We start from the raw sequence: 23,091 nt of genomic DNA, 5'->3' as shown, positions 1-23,091 counted from the left end.
ACAACATTTATGAAAAAATGGGAAACACAGTAGTCTGGACTTTGCTTTTTGTTGTCACTGTACAGGGTAATAATTTATTTATTTTTTTAATTACAATTTTAATTTTATTTTTTCTCTTTGTGAATACTGATGATGATCTGTTTGCTTACAGGAGTATGGAGTGATGTTAATCTGGATCAGTCTTCCAATGAGCTGAAAAGACCCGGAGAGACAGTAAAGATGTCATGTATCGTATCTGGTGCATGACAAGCGGATATTTCAGCTGGATACGACAGCGGGCCGGGAAAGCTCTGGAGTGGATTGGTAGAATGAATTCAGGTTCAAACTCTGCTATCTATGGCAGCTCCTTTCAAAGTCGTTTCCTGATGACTGAAGACGTTCCCAGCAGCACTCAGTACCTCGAGATCAAGAGCCTGACAGCAGAAGATTCTGCTGTTTACTTCTGTGCCCGAGGAAGCACAGTGAGTGAAACCAGAGGAGCAGGTGCACAAAAACCTTACTGATTTCAAGCACCATGGCAAGTTGAGCATTTAAGATTTTACTTAAAGTCACAATGTGATGTAATATGAGAAGACATGAAGGTTTTTTTTGTTTGTTTTTCGGGGGGGGGGTTATCACACACACAAATGATGAATTGCAGAAAACTTGAACACATAGTTTATCACTGTAAATAAACTGAAACAAGTCACACAAAGGACTAGTGATTTGAAGAGTCCCCCACCCGCCAAGTTTGTTATTTCCAGCATTGTGCCACGCCTCTTTCATAGATTAAAGTTAATAATCCAAAAAACATTTACCTGTACATCCTCTATAATAACCAATACAACAGGCCCTGTATGCTATCAGGCTTCCAGATGCCCTTTAATAATTCTGATCTCATTCTAATTGGCATACTTGAAGAATGATTCCTGAAAGAAGGAATTTCATTTGTTCTCTTCATGGTCACCTAAATGATCAGTTTTCATCTGTTTCTCCATACTGATTACTTACTATTAGCACCTTTCCACAGAGTCAGACGTCTTATATTTCTTGAGTAATTCATTTGCAACATTCTATTCATAATTGTAGCTTAACACTAAATTTTAAAAGCGCAACCTTTAAATGTGTCATATAAACCAGCAGCTTCCAGCAGTCTTCAGCTTACTTGTCTTCTATAATAATAATAATCAGACTAGTATAATAATATAAGAAAATATATAAATATATAAAATAAATAATATAATAATATTTTCATTTCATATAAATCATAATATAATAATAATGATACATATATACATAAACAGATTTTTGTAAAAAAAAAAAAAAAGAAAGAAAGAAAAAGAGAGAAAGACAAGTGACTTTATAGTATCTTTCTAACATTTATTGAATGAAATAAATTTATAGCTTCAATCAAACATTATAATGCAATTAAATTGTCCAGGTTTAATGCATAAGGACACTGCAGCAGGAGGAGTCAATGCAAACTCAGATCTTTTTCATTTCTACTTATAACAGAGGGGATGACAGAGAGCAGTGGACTCACAGTTTAACAGTATGGACTTCAGAGCACAACTGCTGCTTTTAACTCTCTGTTGGACAGATTTGTTTATTTCTTTATTTTACTTAGTTGTTTTGACTTCATCAATTTACCAGTTTATAACATATGACAACTTTCCTTTCTTTTGTTAGGCATTTATGGACAGACTTTGACTGAGTCTGAACCTGTGGTTAAAAGGCCTGAAGATTCCCACAGGCTGACCTGTACAGCCTCTGGATTCACATTCAGCAGCTCCTGGATGGGCTGGATCAGACAGGCTCCTGGAAAAGGACTGGAGTGGGTTGCCACTATCAGATATGACAGTGGTGAAATCTATTACTCTCAGTCAGTCAGAGGCCGGTTTACCATCTCCAGAGACAACAACAGACAGCAGGTGTATCTGCAGATGAACAGTCTGAAGACTGAAGATTCTGTTGTTTATTATAGATCACTAACAAAAATAATCACATTTTATTGTTGTGAATGAAAAATGTTCCACTTCTTCTCTTTTCATTATTAGTAACAAATCTCTCTTTTTAGAAAACAGTTAGCTCAGTGATGACTGCACCTTCTTATATGAATTAAGTTGTATTTCTCAATTTTAAGAAGAAACAACAAAGTAGAAACACTAGCATTGCTCAAGTTTTATTCGTCTCTTACTTTTTATGGAGCAACCTCATCCTGTCCTGTACTCTCTTTCTTCTAATGCAAATTCACATTTTACTAACCCAACCGTTCTACAAGTTGCCACCATCACAAACCTTCGTCATCGTGGGTATTATTTCAAGGGAGGAGGAAGAGATGAAGAGAAACTGAGATTTGATTTGATTATTATCTGTCAGCTAAACTTCTTGTGATCAGTTTCTGACTTCTTTGGATCCCAAAAGACAGCATCTTTAGAAGCTCACACTCAAAGACTCACATGGGATTAAATTATTCCAAAATTTGAAAAACAAAAAACAAAAATTAAAACACGTTTATCCTATGATAGCACCAATGCAACCGGTGGGGTCGGAATGTGTGAAGGGAAAGCACTGAACTGGAAGTTTTGTGTCTTTCCTTTTTTTTTTTTTTCAAATCTATTAAATGTAGGTGCTTCTTACACTTGAATCAGACAATTCCAAAACTAAAGAAAAACGTTTGAAAACAGGTTTTGTTTCAACAATTTGTTTTCTTTATTTATGGTAGTAGGATCGTCCATCATAACTCAGTCCAGTGCCAACATGTGCACTAATAAAAATATAGGTTTTAAATAAAAAACACTTAAAATGCTTGTTATTAAACAGTTTAAGAGTGGGCTGGTCTTTGGCAAAATGATGCTTTAAAGAACAAGTTCAGCTACAACAGAGACACTTCTGCCAGAACAGTGACAATAACAGGACAGAATCTGCAGACGGAGGACACAGCTGTTTATTACTGTGTGCGATATCGCACAGTGGTACAAACTACTGACAGACCTGCACCAATACTCAGATACCTGCACAACAAAAATGATGGAAATGTGAATATAAATAATGTCATGAATTAGCATATATGTGCTCACTTCTTCCCTGAAAAAGAAAACCCCAATAAGAATATAAATGCATGTGCCTAACACTTAAGGTATATCTTTAGTGTGCTATTTAGGACCAAATAGATTCAAAACATCAATAGCCATTAAACTGAAAATTGACACTGAACCACACTAAACAGAAGTGTGTTTGTTCTATATACTAGAGGTAGTGTCCTGATTGATGCAAAATAAAACAAACACACACAAGACCCAGAACTTATGATAAATGAATTGCTTTATTTAAAAAAAAATATATATATATATATATTGCATAAATATGATTGCAAGGTAAGTTATTGAGGTAAATAGGTAAGAAATAAGGAATAAAGTAACTTCTACATAAATTCCCAATTCTAAAGTAAATGCAGATGAATAGTCTGAGGACTACAGTTTATTATTATGCTCATCAGCCACGGTGACTGGAGTTTAATAAGAAGCTGCTAAATATCCTGCGCTACTTAAAATGATCATCTTAATAGTTTTTGTATTTGATCATTGATCATGATCATCGCTACCAACAAAAAAGGAACACTTAAATATAAAAAAGTAAATAAATAGATAAAAACTTTCTCCAGTGTTCACTTTTACAATCAGTATTCACAACAGACAAGGTTCACAAAAGATGGCTCTTTAGTAAAATTATTGTTTTGTAGCAGAAATATTGCATGTGCAAATTTCAGATATAAAAATAGCCATTTGGAGGGAAATCTGTATTGAAAAATAGTTTTGAACATTAGAGGACATCCAATGACAAATCTCTTTCATTGCTTCACAAAAGTGAAGTCTGTAAAAGGAAAGAAGCAGAATGTTTGGATGCCTGCTTCTCTCGCCATTTACATTCTGTATCTCTTTCAGCTGCTCGCTCGTCAGTCTCTGTCAGTCTCTCATCTCGTCAGGGCCAGTGGTTAGCAGACCAGGAGAATCAATCACTGTGTCCTGTAAAGTTCAAGGACTCCATCTGGCTTGGTTTTCTCAAAGTCTTCAAGGCCAGTTTTCCATCACCAAAGATGTATCCAAATATATTGCGCCTTTAGTGCCTTTGCTATGTGTCTTCACCCATTCTCTTTGCCTTCTTTCCCGTCTGCTCTCCACTACCACACTATCTAAAAAACACCCAGAAACCATCTTAAAACAAAATAAACATCTGGACGGTAACATTAAGACCTGGAAATATCTTTTCTTTCTTTAGTATTTTTGTTTTTTATGCAAGTCTTCTTTGGAATTTGGGGAGAATAGAAACAAAATTCAAACAAAAAACTGTAATTAAAAAAAATACTACAATAATAAAGCCATTAGTCATAAATATGCTGATTTACTGGTGTAAATCACATTCATGAAACATAATGAAATTATTCTGTACACAGGTGGGACAGTGAGGTATAAGCTCTTCTCTGCAGTCCTGAGATGAATAAGAAATGTAACAATGAGAATAATATTTTAAGATGAAACATACTCAGTGTATGCAAATATAAATTAACAGATATTTTCAGACAATTTATAATTTGAATGTAAAAACTAGCACCACCACAAGTTTACTGAATTACTCAGTCTCAATGGTCAAACTCTTTCAATGGCGAAGGAAAATAAAACCAGAATGATAAATATGTCTATATTAAAGTTCAACTTAAAAAAAATAGTTTCATCTTGATCAGCAAGAAGTTAGTATATTGTTATCTTGTTTGTATATTGTTGTTTAGGATATTGTTCATGTTTATTGTTGTTTATTTTTGCCAAAAAGATAATCTTCTTATGGATGTGATGTTTATTAAAGCTGTATAGAAAGATCTATGCAAAGCCTCCATTCTTATAATGATTAGCCAACTTCCCAAATTTGTAAATTGTCCTCATCTTGGGTATCATTTCTGAAGAGAAAAAAAGAGGAAGAGAAACTCAGTTTTATTTATCTGCTTATTTACTATTAGTTAAATGCTGCTCTGCTTTCAGCTACTTGTGATCAGTTTCTAACTTTCACGGCACCGATATGACATTATGACTCTGTTAAGAGCAAAGACTCACACTGTGTCAGACTATTCAAAAACAACAAACCAAAAAAAAAAAATATTTCAACACAAACTTATTTTAACTAAAATAATTGTGTGTTTTTGTATGAGATAATGTTTAAGTACAGTAATTATAAAAAGTAAATGAAAGTTAGTACTTCTCCAGGTTTAATAAATTAACCATTTCAATCATGACAATACAGCAATGAAAATTATCATTGGCGAAAACGAGGAAAAAACAAGAATCAAACCAAAAATATAATGTTTCCAAGAATATGCAAATATTCTTACTTAAAAGGAAGCAGTGTTTCTGTGTGTCAGTGAGAGGACAGATGAGCACAGATGATTTCATCTTCAACTTCAAACATGTTAGCTCTGATGCTCTTGCTGGCTGCTGGATCATGTGAGGAGCTTTTAGTGAATTCACTCGTATAAATATATTAGAAATACTTAATTGTCAGATGAATGATTGAGATAATGTTAATTTCTGTTTCCACAGGTGTGTACAGTATTGATCTCATCCAGCCAGACACAAGGTCTGTGCAGCCTGGACAGTCTTTGACCATCACCTGTCAGGTCTCTGGTTATTCTGTGACTGATGGCAGCTATGCAACAGGTTGGATCAGACAGCGTGAAGGAAAAGCAATGGACTGGATTTCTCATCAGTGGGGTGGAGGCAGCCTTTTGCAAAATGATGCTTTAAAGAACAAGTTCAGCCACAGCAGAGACACTTCTGCTGGAACAGCAACAATAACAGGACAGAATCTGCAGACGGAGGACACAGCTGTTTATTACTGTGTGAGATACCGCACAATGATACAAAACACCAAGAGACCTGCACAAATACTCAGAAGTTTTTATACTCCCAGCAGTTCACTTAATAGAGAGCTCCTGAGGACATAAATATATTTATGTTTAACACACAGGTGTCATGTGTCTGACTGCTTTTTCTTGCTCCTTGTGAATAACAAATTCACACTGTTAATCCGCCTCGCATTTTTAAAGACACTTTTGACTCAGTGAGACAAACTATTTTTGCGCACTCTCATCTAGTACATGAAGTTGGAAATAAAAAGTATGATTCTGATATAAATCAAATCATATCTGACCAATAGAAGATTCTCTGCAACAGCACCCTGTACTTGTAGAGTTTCTGGCACCAATTTCTTATTTTATTTTTATTGTATATGTTGCCTCTAAAAAGCATAATATTTCTTTCCACTGCTTCACTGATGACATCCAGTTGCCAAAAAAACTGAAAAGCAGAGATCCACGGTAGCCTGTGCTGTGGATGAAGATCAGGCTCCTCAGTTTCAGTCAAAGATGTTCATGGTATCATTGACTGGTAGAAGTGTCCAACTGTATGTCACCCCTAAAGAATCTCTTCTGAAACTCTGAGTTATATGATTTTTTATTGTCATGCTTCTGCACAAAATCTGGGCATGATTTTTGATCTAACTCCTGCAAAAGGGACTGTAAGAAGTCATTCTTGCTTTTATCACTTCCTACCTTGATTACTGTACTTTACTTTAGAACGAAAACTTACAGAACCTCTAATTTAGTATAGAAAAATCATCTGTGTGTTGCCTGAAGTTCATATTGAATGAGCTAGCACTTTTGTGTCTGTCTTAGCTGCTTCACATCATATCAAAAATTAGTAGAGATCTCTTCTAGCATCTTTCTATAGTGATGGTCTGGGTGGGTGGAGCTCACACCCACACGTGAGCAGGCCAGGCTCAGGTGCACAATAAAGCAGATTTGCCAGAGCCTCTGGTGGTTCCTGTCCTTCATGTATGCTTGGCTATGAAAGCATTTAGTTTTTGTGTTTTGCACATGCTTACTCTTGCATCCTCTGTGCATTCAGCCATTGCATGCATGTTACTTTTAGTTTCTTTATGTTATTTCACTGAAGTATGTAACAGCCTCTCTTATTGTTTGTACCAGAACAATTAAGTCTTCACTATTAGCTAATTAGGCAGTGAATAAAGTGACAAAGGAGTACAAATCTCACAAGAAATACTACCACTATTTTAACTATGATAAACAGCATTTTATTTTTTCTGTCTTGCACCTACAGTCATGATAATTTCATTGTCATGGTAATGACTAATATCTTTCCTATTTTCATATTTATTTATAAGAATGCATGAAAACAAACTTGAATTTTAAATTGATTTCAAAAAGCATTTTTGCTGAAATATAGAAATGTTTGAAATGATATGAGGTTCAAAATGCAAAACAGACTAAAACTTGTATTTAAGTAATTTCTGGCACAAATCAAACATTATAATGTGGTTTAAATTTGTGTGGACTCTAAACATGTTGAGAAAATGATTAATTCTGACTGAGTTCTTCCAGCGAGGAGGAGTTAATGCAAAACAGCAATGTCTTTCATGTGTACTTATCTGACAGCAGAAAGGATGACAGAGAGCAGTGGACTCACAGTTTAACAATATGGACTTCAGGGCAGGACTGCTGCTTTTAACTGTGTTCTCGGCAGGTGAAGATTTTTCATTTACAGATATAAATATTTTGTTGTTTGGTCCTACTCCTGTAATAGTAAATGACCACTAATCTTTGTTCTTTTTTTAATCCGACAGGTGTTGATAGTCAGACTATAACACAGTCTGAATCAGTGGTTAAAAGGCCAGCAGAATCCCACAAGCTGACCTGTACAGGCTCTGACATTGACTTCAGCAGCTACTGGATGGCCTGGATCAGACAGGCTCCTGGAAAAGGACTGGAGTGGATTGCAATCATCGAAGATGACAGTGATAGCATCTATTATTCTCAGTCAGTTCAGGGCAGGTTTACCATCTCCAGAGACAACAGCAAAGAGCAGCTGTATCTGCAGATGAACAGCCTGAAGACTGAAGACACTGCTGTTTATTATTGTGCTCGAGAGCCACAGTGACTGGAGCTGGTTGAATGGCTGTACAAAATCCACCATAATGTATGTTTGTTAAAAATACAACTTAAGATTATTCTCTCATACCTCAGAGACAATGCTTGTATGATTTTGTTGTTAAAATCATTGCCAGAAACAGAAACAACCTCAAATTTTAGTATTCTGAACAAAAAGTAGTGCTTATCAGAACATTGGAGGTCAGTCAGTGACACATCTGTCCATGACTTTTCAATTAGGCTATTTTGTCTATTTTAAGAACAGAAAAAAACAAAGGAGAAACTCTGATTCTGATGCTCATTCTTTACCTTTGCTCAACCTTTAGCCTTCACTTACTCCCTGTGTCATTAATTCATACTGTCCAGTAGTCTCCTTCTTCTAATGCCAAGTCACATCCTCCTTAACCTCCAACCATACTGCAAGCTGCACCCATACAAATATGCAAAATGTCTTCATCTTGTGTATCATTTTAGGAGGTGAGGGTGAGGAAGAGAAACTGAGCTTTGCATTTCTGCTTATTCACTGTCAACTAAACTCTGTGTCTGTTTCAGCTGCTTGCGATAACACTGACTCTTCTGTTATCAAAAACTACTAGTATAGAAGGAACAAATAAATTGATAATAAATTTGATATTAAACCATGTTCACTAAATAGGTTTGTTTTTATAACACAAATGTAGGTTTTAGACTGATAGGGTATGAGACAAACACACAGCTCATCCTGTCCTGTACTCTTCTTCATCAATGCCAGTGCTCATCCTTCTGATTCCCACCCATTCTGCAAATCGTCACTATCACAAATGCACAAACTATCTTTATCTTGGGAATCTTTTTGCTGGGAGGAAGAGAGGAAGCAAAATGTATTATTCATAGGTTCTTTTTGATTATTGATCAGTGATCATTATTACCAACAATAATGTGCACTAAAACATAAAAAAGGTGGCTCTACTAACATCACACACAAGGAAAGCTTCACAAAAGACAACTCCTCACTAAGATCACTGTGTTATAGCAGAAAAAAAACTACATGTACAAATTTTAGGGCTACCCCTTTGGAAGGAGAATGTGTGTTGAACAGTTGTGTTAAACACATTAAAGAGCATGCAATGACAAGCCTCTTTCAGCTCCTTCCCTTTAAAAAAAACAAAACACTGTTTTTTTCTTAACAGGTAGGTCAGCAGTGACATCACAAATATGTTGGCCCTATGTGATAAACCAGTTGTGAATAACCACATTTTTTTGGAAAATGAGTTCAATTTCTTAAAATCATTTAAAAATGACCTGCAAAGTGCAGTGGGCTACAAAAAAAATGTAAAAAGCAACACATCATGCCACGATCTAAAGACAGTTAGGAACAGCTAAGAACCAAAGTCATTGACATCTGTCAGTCTGGGACTGTGTGTTCTAGACATAACAGATTTACTCAATTGAAAATAGAATTGTAACAATACATTACATTTAAAACAAATTGTCTATATACTGCTAATACCCTAAATGGATTAAAACATAATATATTCAAGAATATGCAAATAATAGTTACTTAAAAGGGAGTGATGTCTGCCTGTCAGTCAAAAGACAGATCAGCTCCAAAGATTTCCTCTTCAGCATCAGTCATGTTCGCTCTGATACTGCTGCTGGCTGCTGGATCATGTGAGGAACTTTTAGTGAATTCACTCGTATAAATATATTAGAAATACTTAATTGTCAGATGAATGGTGGATGTAATGTTAATTTCTGTTTCCACAGGTGTGTACAGTATTGATCTCATTCAGCCAGAATCAAGGTCTGTGCAGCCTGGACAGTCTTTGACCATCACCTGTCAGGTCTCTGGTTATTCTATGACTGATAACAGCTATGCAACAGGTTGGATCAGACAGCATGAAGGAAAAGCAATGGACTGGATTTCTCATCAGTGGGGTACTAGTGGTCTTCGCCAAAATGATGCTTTAAAGAACAAGTTCAGCTACAGCAGAGACACTTCAGCCAGAACAGCAACAATAACAGGACAGAATATGCAGACGGAGGACACAGCTGTTTATTACTGTGTGCGTGTTAGTGACACAGTGATCCAAAACACCAAGAGACCTGCACAAATACTCAGACACCTGCATGACATACATGGCGTAAATTTGAATATCAGCAATGACATAAAAAAATGACATGAATTAACACTCACTGCTCACTTCTTCCCTAACACACAACTTCCAAGTATATTCATTTGATTAAATTTAACACACAGCTGTGTGTGATTTATTCTTACTTCCAGTTATTAACAAATTGTCAGGGTTCCTGGGTCGGTGACTCAGTGTTTTCAGTTCTGTTCATGTTCAGTTTAGTTTGCCACACTAATGTTCCCACTTCCTGTTTTTTCCCATGTCAGCTTGTGTCATTAGTCAGATTATGTTCAGCGCTGTACTCACCCGTTTCCAATCATTCTCATCATTCAACCTGTGTATTTAAGCTCCTCGGTTTCACCAGTTCTTTGTTGTGTCATTGATGTTAATGTCGTCTCTCCGCATGTATGTTCAGATCAGTCAGCCAGCCATTCAGTTCTTCAGTCAGTCAGTCGTCCACCCAGTCAGCCATTTCAGTTCATGTTCTGTTCATCCAGCCTACCTACAATAAACCCCATTATCCTGCACCGTGAGTCCAGCGTTTGGGTCATCTCTTCCTCGCCTCCACACACGACACGCCTGACACAAATTCACACATGTTGAAAGACTTTCAGAAATGAATAGTGTTATTGATTGTGTAGCCGCAACATCTCTCAGTATTTTGTAAACCACAGGTTGTGTCCCTCTCAAGCTTCACCTCAGACTCATAAATAAGCACATTCAAACATCCATTCTACGCCTGTCTGCAGGTTGAAAATATCTATCATACATTTCAGGCTTCACAGCTGAAGTCTCAGCCAAGTACAACAACAATGAACAGAGCGTGCTGCTTAGGCTCTCATTTCAGGTGACCAAAGTGTGTATCAGTGGTCATCACTTTGTGTCATTATGGATTCTTTCATCGATGTATGGATGGAATACATACCAGGGATACTGTTAACATGGCTTACACTCTGGTGGTTGCTGTCATTGTTCCAAGGTGTGTTGATTGTCAGATCATAGCAGAGTCATCCATGTAACATCTGGTTTTAATGTAGTATCTATTACCCACAGTCAGTCCAGGGTAGATCCAGTACAGTACTGTCTTCCATCTTATTGAAAATCTCATTGGATGTATTATTATATGTCCCCATGATAAAGAACATTTTTCTTTTTATATCTAATTTCAATGTCTTGAAATTAGACCAGAATCACCCTTATTTTAATGTTTATTTATAAGGATATTTCCTCCACAAACTTTTTACAATTTGTTGTAAACTTGAGAAATTGAAAAAAAAAGACTTGTAGATGTAGATTTTGGCTGATGCAGTATGAAACAAACACACAAAACAGAACATAGAGTAAATGGGTTGCTTTATTTACAGAAGTCAGCAAAAACAAGAATGAGTTAAATAAAGATATGTTATGCATTTAAAAAAAACAGGTAGATAAACAGTGTTAAACAGTTAGTGGTTTTAATTTAGAATCTCACCATATCAAGTAATTCTCATCATAAACAAGCAGAAAACCAGAAGCTGCTGTTGATTCTGGTATTGTGGTTCATTCTTGCTGTTTGGACTTTCAATAGATCTGCAAATTTCAGTATTTGAAGCTTTTATGGAATTGTGAATTTGTATGAGCCTGTTGTATGTACAAAAGAACTCGACATATTAACTCTAATAATTACTTAAAACCTACAACCTCCACTGTTCATAAAAGATATGCCCGCCACTGGAATAACTGTCTGAGTATAAATAGCAAAAATAAGACAGTGGAAGGGCACCGGGGAGGGGGTTGTACTGAAAAACAATGTTGAACACTAGAGGGCAAAGAATGACAAGTTTCTCACCTCTGTCAGTTTGCTCTTAAACCTGACTGGAACCTTACAAAGAGTTCACTTAAGTTTAAAAAGAAAAAAAAGGCAATCAACTGTTCAGCCACAACCTTTACTAAAACCTTTGGAGACAATTTGAAGCTTGTAAATGAGCCTAACATTATCATGAAAGTCAGGGATTTTTTTTTTTTCATAAGGTTTTACCAGTGTTTTTTTGGTTTGTTTTAATAATGGAGAACCAGTCACTACTGGCATAATAATTATGGATAAATAACTAATTTCAAATTATCAAATGATTTCAAATAATTCTCTTCCAATTTTAACAAAATCTCTTATTGGAAGAGAATTATTTTATTTTTATTGTTAATCTGAATTCACAACTTCAAATTTGATTTTAGAAACAGAATTTGAATGTGATAGGAGGAGCTTAATGTAAACACAGTGTCAGTGATGTAGTGAGAATCTCATAACATGATCATATTTAAAGGAGTTCTGCAGAGTTGTAAACATACCCAACACACTGTCAGTATGGCTTACAGAAAGCTAACACTCCTGTTAGTTGCTCTCTTTGTTTCAAGTTGTGTTAAAGGTCAGACCATAACAGAGTCTGAACCAGCTGTCAAAAGACCTGGAGAGTTGCACAGACTCACGTGTACAACATCTGGATTTAGCTTTGGAAGCTCAGTGTGGAGCTGGATCAGACAGGCTCCTGGAAAAGGGCTGGAGTGGATCGCATTTATACACACAGCTAGTACTCCTATCCATTACTCCCAGTCAGTCAGGGGTAGATTCACCATCTCCAGAGATGACTCCAGCAGTAAAGTCTATCTACAGATGAACAATCTGAAGACCGAGGACACAGCAGTGTATTACTGTGCCAGAGTGTACACAGTGAGTTAAATACTACAGGAGTCATTCAAAAAATACTTCCTCTATTTATCACATTGACACAGAGCATTTGGCTTTGTCTGTAATACATACAGTGTAGTCCTCATTTCAATGAATATGCCATATCATGTTTGGAAAACTGAATCCAACTTTAAAATGCATCTCAACTGTCCAAGTTTAACACACATTAACAGTGACTTCCAAATTCATTCCAATTTATCTGACAACATAATGGAAGGCAGAGAAGAATATACTTCTCTAATATCATTCATAGTTTTAGTCTCTACTTGGAAAGGGAAGATTTTTACTTATATTTTGTGTAAGAAAAACTACCAGCTTACCAAAAGGACAGGAGCAGGTTGTGAGAAGTTACAACATTGCTAAAGTCTGTTATTCTCAGGCAATTCAAGGCTGGTTGTCCAGAGACAACAGCAGACAGAAGTTGTATGAACAGGCTGATTCATCCACACTGACAGTGACAAGAGCCAATTTTAACAACTACACAAAATACTTTAAAATTTATGTTAGTTATATTGTTTTTCTTTTTTTTTTTCTTAAGAAAATGCAAATGCTGATCCTGAGACAGATCATTAGCAATAAAGACAAAGATAAAGTTAACAGACAACCACAAAAAACACAAAAAATCAAAACTTATCATTATTAATTTTTGGAATCACTTCTTGATGTATAAAAAAAATAAATGAAGGGAAAACAGAAAACAAATAGTCTCCATCTTTAGAAATCAGTGATGACTCCAGCTTAGTGTGTAAACTAAGCTGTAGCTCAGATTTAAACAGCCATAAAACAATCTAGAGGAGCTTGTGTTTTTAAAAGCATTGTTCTTCATTGCTGTTAATTATAATTTTAAATGAATAAAATGTTATATATATATTCTTGAGTGAAGTACAGTGTCTTTGAGTAAAACCTTTTTTCATTATTCACCTTTTCTCTCTTAATGTTGAGGAGGAGCTGATGCAGTAATGTATATTCTGTTTAAATTCTCTCTCTTTATTTCTGTTGAAAGGTGTTGATGGTCAGACTCTTACAGAGTCTGAACCAGTGGTTAAAGTTCCTGGAGATTCACACAGGTTGACCTGTACAGCCTCTGGATTCACATTCAGCAGCTACTATATGGGCTGGATCAGACAGGCTCCTGGAAAAGGACTGGAGTGGATTGCTTTCATTTATACTGACAGTAGTGACAGCTTCTACTCTCAGTCAGTCAGAGGCCGCATTAATTATTCAACTTTTCTGTCATAGGTTTGAGGAGGTACAAATGCAAATATTCTTTCTTCCATCTCTACTTATCCGAATGCTGAAACCGTCCAGAGACAGACACACAGTTAAACAAGATGGACTGTAGGACAGTGCTGCTGCTTTTGACTATTTGCTGTGCAGGTAAAACTTTTTACATAAATAAATACAACAACAACAACAAAAAAAATTGTGGTTTTTAATTCCTGGTTAGGATAATTCTATAAAATGTATTAAAATGGCATTTATGGGATGTAATTTTCGAAGAAAAGGGTGACTAATTTCAGGAATCTGACATTTAAAACATATTTTGAATTCATCATTTTTTTCTTTGCTACATAATTTTGCTTCGTATATTTGATGTGTACAGTATGTGTCTACTACAATGTAGAAAGTAGTAAAAATAAAGAAAAACAAGTAAATGAGAAGGTGTGTCCAAACTTTTCCATACATACATTTATGCCCATTTTTGTTTTTCAGAGGTGTTTGAGCAGAATCCAACTGTTATCTCTTCTCACAGCGCCAATATCACCCAATGTGTTGCGAAAGAGTTTGTACCAAAGAAACATGACCTCAAATGGCTGAAAAACGGAAAAGACATTACCAGCGAAATAGATCTGCCATTTAAAGTTTTGACTACAGTTTCTGAATCAAGAAAGGATGGAAAGAAGGTGTACAATGCAGAAAGTCTTCTCATAGTAAATTCCAATGATGTGAATGAAGACACTGAATTCAACTGTGTGCTGACGGGAGGAGGTGAGTCCTGATACTTTCCTTGAGAAAAATGGACTTTGTAACAGTTGCTGTTGTAATGCAGTGTATCACCACATGGCGGCGCCTTCTGTCTCATGACTGGTGTGTCACCCCCTTTTTGTTCTTCTTCGTACTCTCCCTGTAATGGATGCTCCCGTGTGTACGCGGACTAGTGTGCTCGTTAGTAATGTGTGGTAGAGGTGACACTTTTATTTTTGATATTGTAAATAAATGAGTACTTTTGGAAAGTCAGAAGCTGTTGCTCATTCGCTATCCACCTGCACACCTCCGCGGCTGGCTTCATCTCCACCGCACGTTAGCACGCAAACTGTCTCGGAAATCTTCTCACTTTTGCGGATGCTCGGACGTTTTCCCCAGCCATGGCCGCAGCCTCAGCTCAGGTGGGACCCGACTAATTTCTGGATACCGCGGTGTGCCGCTGCTCCGCTTGAAAAAAAAAGAAAAAGAGAGAAGCTGACTCCGCAACGCGAATGGACTCTGTGGATCTGTTATTCGGACATGCTGTTGGTTTCGTCTTCTAAGGATTAATTCTTCTGTGGGGAGCCTGGAAATGAACATTTCTGCTGGCTTTTCATTCCCCTTTCCCTCTGCTGAGACTAGACGGACTGTAGCACATGTAAGTGATAACTTGGCCGACTACAGCTGTTAGTGCTGGTCTTCGGCTCAGTATAACGAAACGATTTAAAACTAATCTTACATTGAGCTCTAGTGTTGCAGACATGCTATTGTAATAACATGGTTGTGATCACTTCAGTCTAATTTTAGTTGTTGGGTGACGTTTTCATATGTGGCTTTTCCAAATTTAGTCTTGAACGGCATTTTTGCAGTTTTGTCTTTCTAGTCTGACCTAACTGACTCTTTTACTGTGATATAAATGACTGTGCTGTGCGCTGGAGCGGCTTAATTTTTTTGAAATCGCAATGGCACACTACCCAGATGACTCTGACTCAGACATGGAACTTACCTCATTACCAATGTGCCAGATAGTTGACAATGTAACTCCTAGCCTTAGCCAACAAGTGGTGGAATTAAGAACTGAGGTGAATAGGCTTAGTGACTGTTTACGTGACTCACTGAACATACAACAGAGTTTACTGAAGCAGTGGGACCAACTCACAACGGGGAACTCTCCCCCTCCTGCAGTCCCACAGTCTCCTGTTTTCCCGATGGCCACATCGACACCTCATGTTCCTGCGAGGGACAAAACTGAACCCACCAACAGTACCAATCCGTTCCTGCCCAGCAACCCATTTCAACCTACAAATCCTTTCCTCCCATCTCACTCACTCGAGCTCAGCAGCACTTCCAGAGTGATTGCGGCAGCTTTACATCACGCCAAACTGGAGCCTCCTGTGTATGCTGGGGATGACAAAGTGCAACCTGAGGACTGGTTAAATACAGTTGGCACATACAAAGTCTCATTGAACCTAACTGATGGGCAATTGCTAAACGAACTGCCACACTTTCTTGCAAAAGAGCTCGGGAAATGGCTCAAGGCATTGAACTCCCACATCACGTCATGGGCTCAATTCTGTCAGCTAGCCCTAAAAAAATGCACCCTTTAAAGGCCCTAAGGACCGAAAATGGTCCCGTCCCAAAAAGTGTAATAAAAATATTATATATTCATATTTTTTTCCACTTTAAATTGGTCAGTCTTTTAAAACTACTTCTCCCTGAAATATTCTTATAAAGTTTTAATTATATTTTCGTTGTTTTAACCCTTTAAATCCCAGTTTTATTACATGAGCGCACTTTTTTTTTAGCCCCAAAAAACAAAAAAACTAAATGTTTTCCAAAAAAGACATTTGAAGTAATATTAGTTTGTTATTATAATTAGGCCTTTAGATGGACCAAAGATTGGCACCAACATTCATTTCAATCCACTTTTATTTTTTTTGCAGGAGCAGATTTAAAAAAATGCACCCTCTAAAGGCCCTAAGGACCGAAAATGGTCCCGCACCAAAAAGTGCAATAAAAAGATTATATATTCATACTTTTTTCCACTTTAAATTGGTCAGTCTTTTAAAACTACTTCTCCCTGAAATATTCATATAAAGTTTTAATTGTATTTTTGTTGTTTTAACCCTTTAAATCCCAGTTTTATTACATGAGCGCCCTGTTTTTTTTAGCCCAAAAAAACAAAAAAAACTAAATATTTTCCATAAAAAACATTTGAAGTAATATTCGTTTGTTATTATAATTAGGCCTTTCGATGGACCAAAGATTGGCACCAACATTCATTTCGATCCACTTTTATTTTTTTTTGCAGGAGCAGATTTAAAAAAAATGCACCCTCTAAAAGCCCTAAGGGCAGAAAATGGTGCTGCTACTGCACCCCGGGAGGAGTCTGCCTCTCCCGCGGGTCTGTCTCGAGCAGCCGCGGGGCATAGTGGTTGGGTCCCCGTGTCCCCAGCGCACACGTCCGATACCACGTGAAAACAAATATATAATTTTCTGTTGATTTAAAAAAATGCACCCTCTAAAAGCCGTAAGGGCAGAAAATGGTCCCACCCGAGCAGCCGGCCAAGCTGCTGCTGCACCCCGCGGGTCTGTCTCGAGCAGCCGCGGGGCATAGTAGTTGGGTCCCCGCTATTACTATTTTTTTCTAGGAGCACAGTAAATGTAATATAATGGTGATCATGTTTTTACTTTTTGATTATGTTAACTGCTTATTAGCACTTATTATTTACTTATTGCTTATTACCACTAAATACTATTACCTTGTTGTGTTCTAAAATAAAATAAAAAATATGAAAATAAAAATACAAGATCACTTTGAACAAGAAAACATTTATTTTTGGAACTTTATAACAATGAACATATACTGTTTGGAATGGGGAAAGGTATAAGAGATATGAGTGAGAGTGGGGGCTGGGGGGGCAGTCCTGCTCAGGTGGAGCAGTTGCTGCAGATGGTCAGGCTGTGGTCCTTGCATGTGCCGTTCCCACATTTGCAGCCGGGAGAAGGATCTGCAGCAACAGGAGAAGCAGCGGCCTGCGCCTGTTTCACAAACTCTGCTGTATGGACAGAGCGGGGAAGTCGCTCTCTCCTGGCAATGTGTGGTTGCACTAAGGCTTCTCCAACCTCCTCAATGTAGAGCCTCCTCCTGTAAGCTTTACTTCACTGCCAGGCTGGGTCCACCGCGGTCCACAGGACGTAGCCATTGTGGAGCGAAATGTCAAGCAGATGGTGGAAAAGGGCTAACGGCCACCGCCTCGTCCGCCTCCTACAGGTGTAGGTGCCAACAGCCTAATAAAAAAACAAAACACACAAAAAAAACCCATTAAACCTACGTATATTTTACACAAGAATATATGAGCAAGAATGAATAAATTTGTGCGCAACTGATGCGTAATGACACCTACCTGATCGAGTTTGTCCACACCTCCCTTGGATTTGTTGTAATCCTTTATTGTGTGCGGCTTTCTCTTGGGTTCGTCGCAGATTCCTGGAGTGCGGTGTTTGGAGCTCAACAGGAGCACATTTCTGCCGCGGCGAGGGACGTATGACACGGCCGTGTGCGTCGAGGTGAAAGCAAACACGGAGGAAAACACTTCTCTCCCCCTTGTCTGCAGCAGTTCTGGCGGAAGCTCAGGCTTGTTCTTCCTAATGGTGCCAACCAGGGTATTTTTTCTCCTCAGCAGCTCCTCTGACAGAGGGAAGGAAGTAAAAAAATTGTCACAGGTGACGCTGTGTCCCTGGAGCCCCTCCATCAGCTCCAGAACCACTCGCATACCCTGGTTGGTCTCAGTGCGCCCAGCGGCTGCTTTGCCCGTGTAGAGCTGCAGCCTCCAGGCATAAGACGTCTCTACGTCGCAGACCGCCCATACCTTCAGCCCATACTTCGCCGGCTTTTTGGGCATATACTGCCTGAAGGCGCACCTCCCTTTGAAAGGGACAAGCTGTTCATCCACACAAATTTCTTTGTTTGGGCAGAACATCATCTGGAGGCGATGGGTCCACATATCCCAGATCTTGCGAAATGGACCCAGTTTGTCGTCACAGTGTCTTGGTCTCGCAAGTCTGTCGTCGAATCGCACAGCTCTGGTGATGTAGCGAAACCTTTTCTCCGACATGGTAGCACGAAAAATCACCCGGCCGGATTTCTCGCTCCAGAGGCTGAGTATGGCTTCGTTTCGGGAACGGTAAACACCGGCCAGAATTAGTAGCCCCACATAGGCACGCAGTTCATCGCTGTCCACGTCCTTCCAGTCAGCGATAGCACGTCTCCCCTGGAGATTGGTCATTGACACGATGTGCTGGATAATGTCATCCGTGACGAAAAGGGAAAAACTGGATAGTGGGTCACTGATCCGGGCGGTGGCGTAAAAAGTGGGTCCAGTGTGTCCCGTGGCCGCTGGAACGTAGCGGAGCGTCTCAGCATTTGTAGGGGTGACCACTTTGTTCCATTTTTGGAAATCCACCCTGCTGATTCTTCCTCTCCGCTCTCATTTTCAGTTTTCATTTGGCTATATTCCATTCAAAACAGTGCAAATGGCTTGTAACCGAAAAAAAAAAAAAGTCTCAAAAAAGAGCCCAGGGCCTCACAACAGTTTTTCTGCCCTCCGACAGCCAAGAACAGATCCTGAGAGGGATATTGGATCGTGTTCAGGCTCAGGACGAACCACTCCCAACCTTTGTTGCCCACATGTTGAGTGAGTTTGATAAACTGAAGAGCCCTCCACCTGAAGAAGACAGAATCGACCTAATTAGTAAACATGCTCTTGAAAAATACAGAGTTGCCCTGTATGGCGCTAATGTCACTTCTGTAATGGACCTGCTGCTGCGTGCTCATGAGCTTCACTCAGTGCTTGGACCGCATAGACCACAGCCTCCTTCGTGTAGCAAAGAAAACTATAAGCCTGAACCTTACTGCTTCAAATGCTCTCAGCCAGGGTTCACTACACGCACCTGCCCAAACTGTAACACCCAACCTCATTTGCCACAACGACCCTCAAACTCCGCTAGGCATGGCGCGGTCCAGCCATTGCCGGCGCCTGGCCCCTCTGACCCAGGCCACGAAAGGTTGGAATTAAGCAGCACTGCATCCCAGCCGCAATACAAGCAGTCGGGAAACTCCGGGGGGGGGGGGCATTTCACAGAGGCCAGCCTTCCCCCAGTTACTAACGGAGCCTCACATGCCCCATTCACTGCAGGGTGGACACAGTCTTGGACACTTGGAAGACAATTTTTCACAAGTCCACTGGAATACCCCACTAAGAACGAAAGTGAACTTCAATGCTTCATCTGTGGATGCTACCCTCGACACGGGCGCTTCCCTCTCAGCTGTACGACCAGATCTCATTCAAGTAAATGACTCTTACCCTAGAAACACAACTGAGTGGAATGGTCCTGCAGTTAACCTCGCCAATAATGCTCCCTGCATCCCTGAGGGTGTTATTTTGCTCAATATTGGATTCATGAACAAGAACTTTTACCAGTGTTTTGCAATAATACCAGATTTGTCTTCTCCTTTCATTCTGGGAATGGATTTTATGGCAAGAGCTTCTGTTTCTATTCACATTCCCACTAGAACAGTCTGCATTGAGGACATCCCCTGCCCACTCGCAGACGATGAAGAGGACCTTCCGAATGATTACTCGCATTCGCCTGGAACACTGATGTCTTTGGACTTGATTCGCTCAGACTTAACAGCCAAACTGTCTGAAGCAAGTCTCTCAGAGAGCAACAAGGATGCTTTACTCAATCTGCTCAGCAAGTTTAGCTCCTTGTTTGATGGTCATCTTGGTCGAACGGCTCTCACTGAGCACGCCATAGAGACTGGCAATGCAACACCTGTCAATCTCCCACCCTATCGCACGTCACCTGCTAAGAAACGTGTGATTGAAGAACAAGTGCAACAAATGTTGAAGGACAACATCATTGAACCTTCCACAAGCCCTTGGGCAGCTCCTGTGGTCATTGTCAATAGAGCGGCATGGAACCAAGGTTTTGTGTGGACTTTCGAGGGCTCAACCAAGTTACCCGAAAAGACTCTTATCCCCTGCCTCGTGTGGATGAGTCTTTGGACTTTCTGGCACGGGGAAAGTTTGTCACAACATTGGACTTAGCACAAGGCTACTGGCAGGTTGCTGTAGCAGAAGACTCCAAGCCTAAAACTGCCTTCATCTCTCACTGTGGTCTCTTCCAGTTCCGGGTGCTGCCCTTTGGGCTCTGCAACGCACCTGCAACTTTTCAGAGGCTCATGAACTCTGTGCTTGCTGGCCTCATTTACAAAACGTGCGCAGTCTACCTGGATGACATTGTTATCGCCTCACCTACCTTTGAACAGCACTTTGTGGATCTTGAGGAGGTGCTGGGCAGACTCCAGGCTGCTGGCTTGTCCTTGAAGCTCAAAAAGTATCAATTCTGCCACGATGAATTCACCTTTCTCGGGTACCGCATCACATCATCAGGTGTTAAACCCGATCCAGACAAAGTAAAGGCAGTCAAGGAGTTTGATACCCCAACCTCGGTGAAACACGTCCGTCAGTTCCTTGGCTTGTCTGGCTATTATCGGCGCTTCATTCAGAATTATGCCCGCCATGCTGAACCTCTTCACGCCATCACCAGAAAGGACAATGCTTTCCACTGGGGCGACAGCTGTCAAAGAGCCATGGACACTTTGAAAGACCATGTCACATCAGCCCCGATCCTGTCATTTCCGGACTTCGACCGTCCCTTTTCCATTCACGCTGATGCATGTGACATTGGTCTTGGGGCAGCGTTGATGCAAAAGGATGACATGGGTCGTGAGTATGTTGTGGCTTTTGCTAGTCGCTCCATTCACAAAGCTGAACTCCCTTACTGCACTTCAGAGAAGGAGTGCCTTGCTGTGATATGGGCCCTGGAACACTTCCGCCCATACGTTGAAGGTGTTCATGTTACTATCTTCACTGACCACAACAGTCTCAGGTGGCTCATGTCTCGTCAAAACCCAACGGGCCGACTCGCCCGCTGGTCACTTCGTTTGCAGGACTTTGATTTCACAATAGTGCACAAACCTGGTGCACAAAACAAAGTTCCCGACGCACTGTCACGCCACCCATTGCCTCTGACCTCTGACAGGCCGACGGATCTTTTACCAGATCATGCTGTCATGGGCAGCCTGGACATTCGTACTCTGCCCCCCGTCATTCTGGCTGACCGTTCACAATTGAGACAGCTGCAGCTGGATGATCACGTCACAGGTCCACTCCTCAGAGACATTGAAGCAGACTCTCTGAACAGCTCAGACAGTGCCACCTTGTTGCAGTATGTTGTGTATGACTCTCTTTTGTATTACAGAGACCCCAAGTCCACATGTGCTTTGCACCCTTTGAAAGAGCTGAAACTGTTCGCCCCTACTTCCATGAGAGGCACCTTGCTGGACTATTACCACGACCACCCCACAGCAGGTCACTTGGGTGTTTCTAAGACACTGGCTAGACTGCGCTTTAGGTTCTTTTGGCCCAAGATGGCTGCTGATGTGAAGTGCTATGTGACTTCATGCTCAGTGTGCCAACTCACCAAGCCAAGTCAGAAAAAAAGCAGCGGTCTTATGGTTCCCATTGTCCCCAGAAACCCTGGGAGTATGTTGGTGTGGATTTTGTTGGACCACTGCCCCGCACCCCCGCTGGTAATGCATATTTGATCGTGTTTGTTGACTATTTGACTAAATGGGTCGAAGCCAGTGCTGTCAAAGAGGCTACATCTCAGGTAGCAGCTGGTAAATTTGTCACTGACATTTTTGCTAGACATGGTACACCCACTTATCTGATTTCTGACAGAGGGTCTCCTTTTGTGAGTGAGCTTTTTGAACATGTTGTTTCTGTCTTAGGGTCGGTGCACAGACTAACTACGGCTTATCACCCTCAGACGAATGCTACTCAACGTGTCAACCGGACTCTGAAAACTGCAATTCGCGCTTATGTAGGTGATAAACACACATCATGGGACAAGTTTCTCCCTCAGATTTGCTTTGCTCTGCGTACCGCCCCCCATGACAGTACAGGTATGACTCCTGCCATGATGCTTTATGGTCGTGAGTTAGACACCCCGCTTGACCTTATCACTCAGCCTTCTACAGCAGGTGTTGATGAATCGGGTGTACCTTACCCTGAGACTCTGAGAGCCTCCCTACAGGAAGCTCACGACCACGCCAAAGCAGCTCTGGACTATAGCCATGACAGTCAAAAACATTACTATGACTTGAGACATCGACATGCCACGTTTCGTGTTGGTGACCTTGTGAGAGTTAAGACGCACCCCAGGTCAGATGCTCAGTCTAACTTTAC

The 23,091-nt window shown here is 39.9% G+C and overlaps 1 protein-coding gene and 2 gene segments (V, D, J or C); 2 read left to right on the top strand and 1 right to left on the bottom strand.

The window, feature by feature from the left end:
- Positions 1–17: 17 nt before the first annotated feature.
- LOC120439905 lies at positions 18–1,955 on the top strand (the record flags this gene model as incomplete). The annotated part of the segment is given in 2 exon segments: positions 18–66; positions 1,669–1,955. Coding segments are annotated over 2 exon segments (336 nt in total), but the record flags the coding sequence as incomplete, so codon positions are not given.
- Positions 1,956–7,507: 5,552 nt separating this feature from the next.
- On the top strand, positions 7,508–7,982 carry LOC120439850. The segment is given in 2 exon segments: positions 7,508–7,568; positions 7,669–7,982. Coding segments are annotated over 2 exon segments (360 nt in total).
- Positions 7,983–17,825: 9,843 nt separating this feature from the next.
- LOC120439870 (piggyBac transposable element-derived protein 4-like) lies at positions 17,826–19,744 on the bottom strand. Its single transcript, XM_039611190.1, has 2 exons — positions 18,181–19,744; positions 17,826–18,064 (listed from the first exon to the last, which is right to left on the bottom strand). Exons 1-2 carry the CDS (start codon positions 19,060–19,062, stop codon positions 17,936–17,938), a joined length of 1,011 nt encoding a protein of 336 aa, XP_039467124.1. The 5' UTR covers positions 19,063–19,744; the 3' UTR covers positions 17,826–17,935.
- Between the last annotated feature and the right edge of the window lie 3,347 nt (positions 19,745–23,091).

This window comes from Oreochromis aureus, linkage group 4 (genome assembly GCF_013358895.1).
Source record: "Oreochromis aureus strain Israel breed Guangdong linkage group 4, ZZ_aureus, whole genome shotgun sequence".
NCBI lineage: Eukaryota > Metazoa > Chordata > Actinopteri > Cichliformes > Cichlidae > Oreochromis > Oreochromis aureus.
This window is presented reverse-complemented; position numbering and strand designations above follow the sequence as displayed.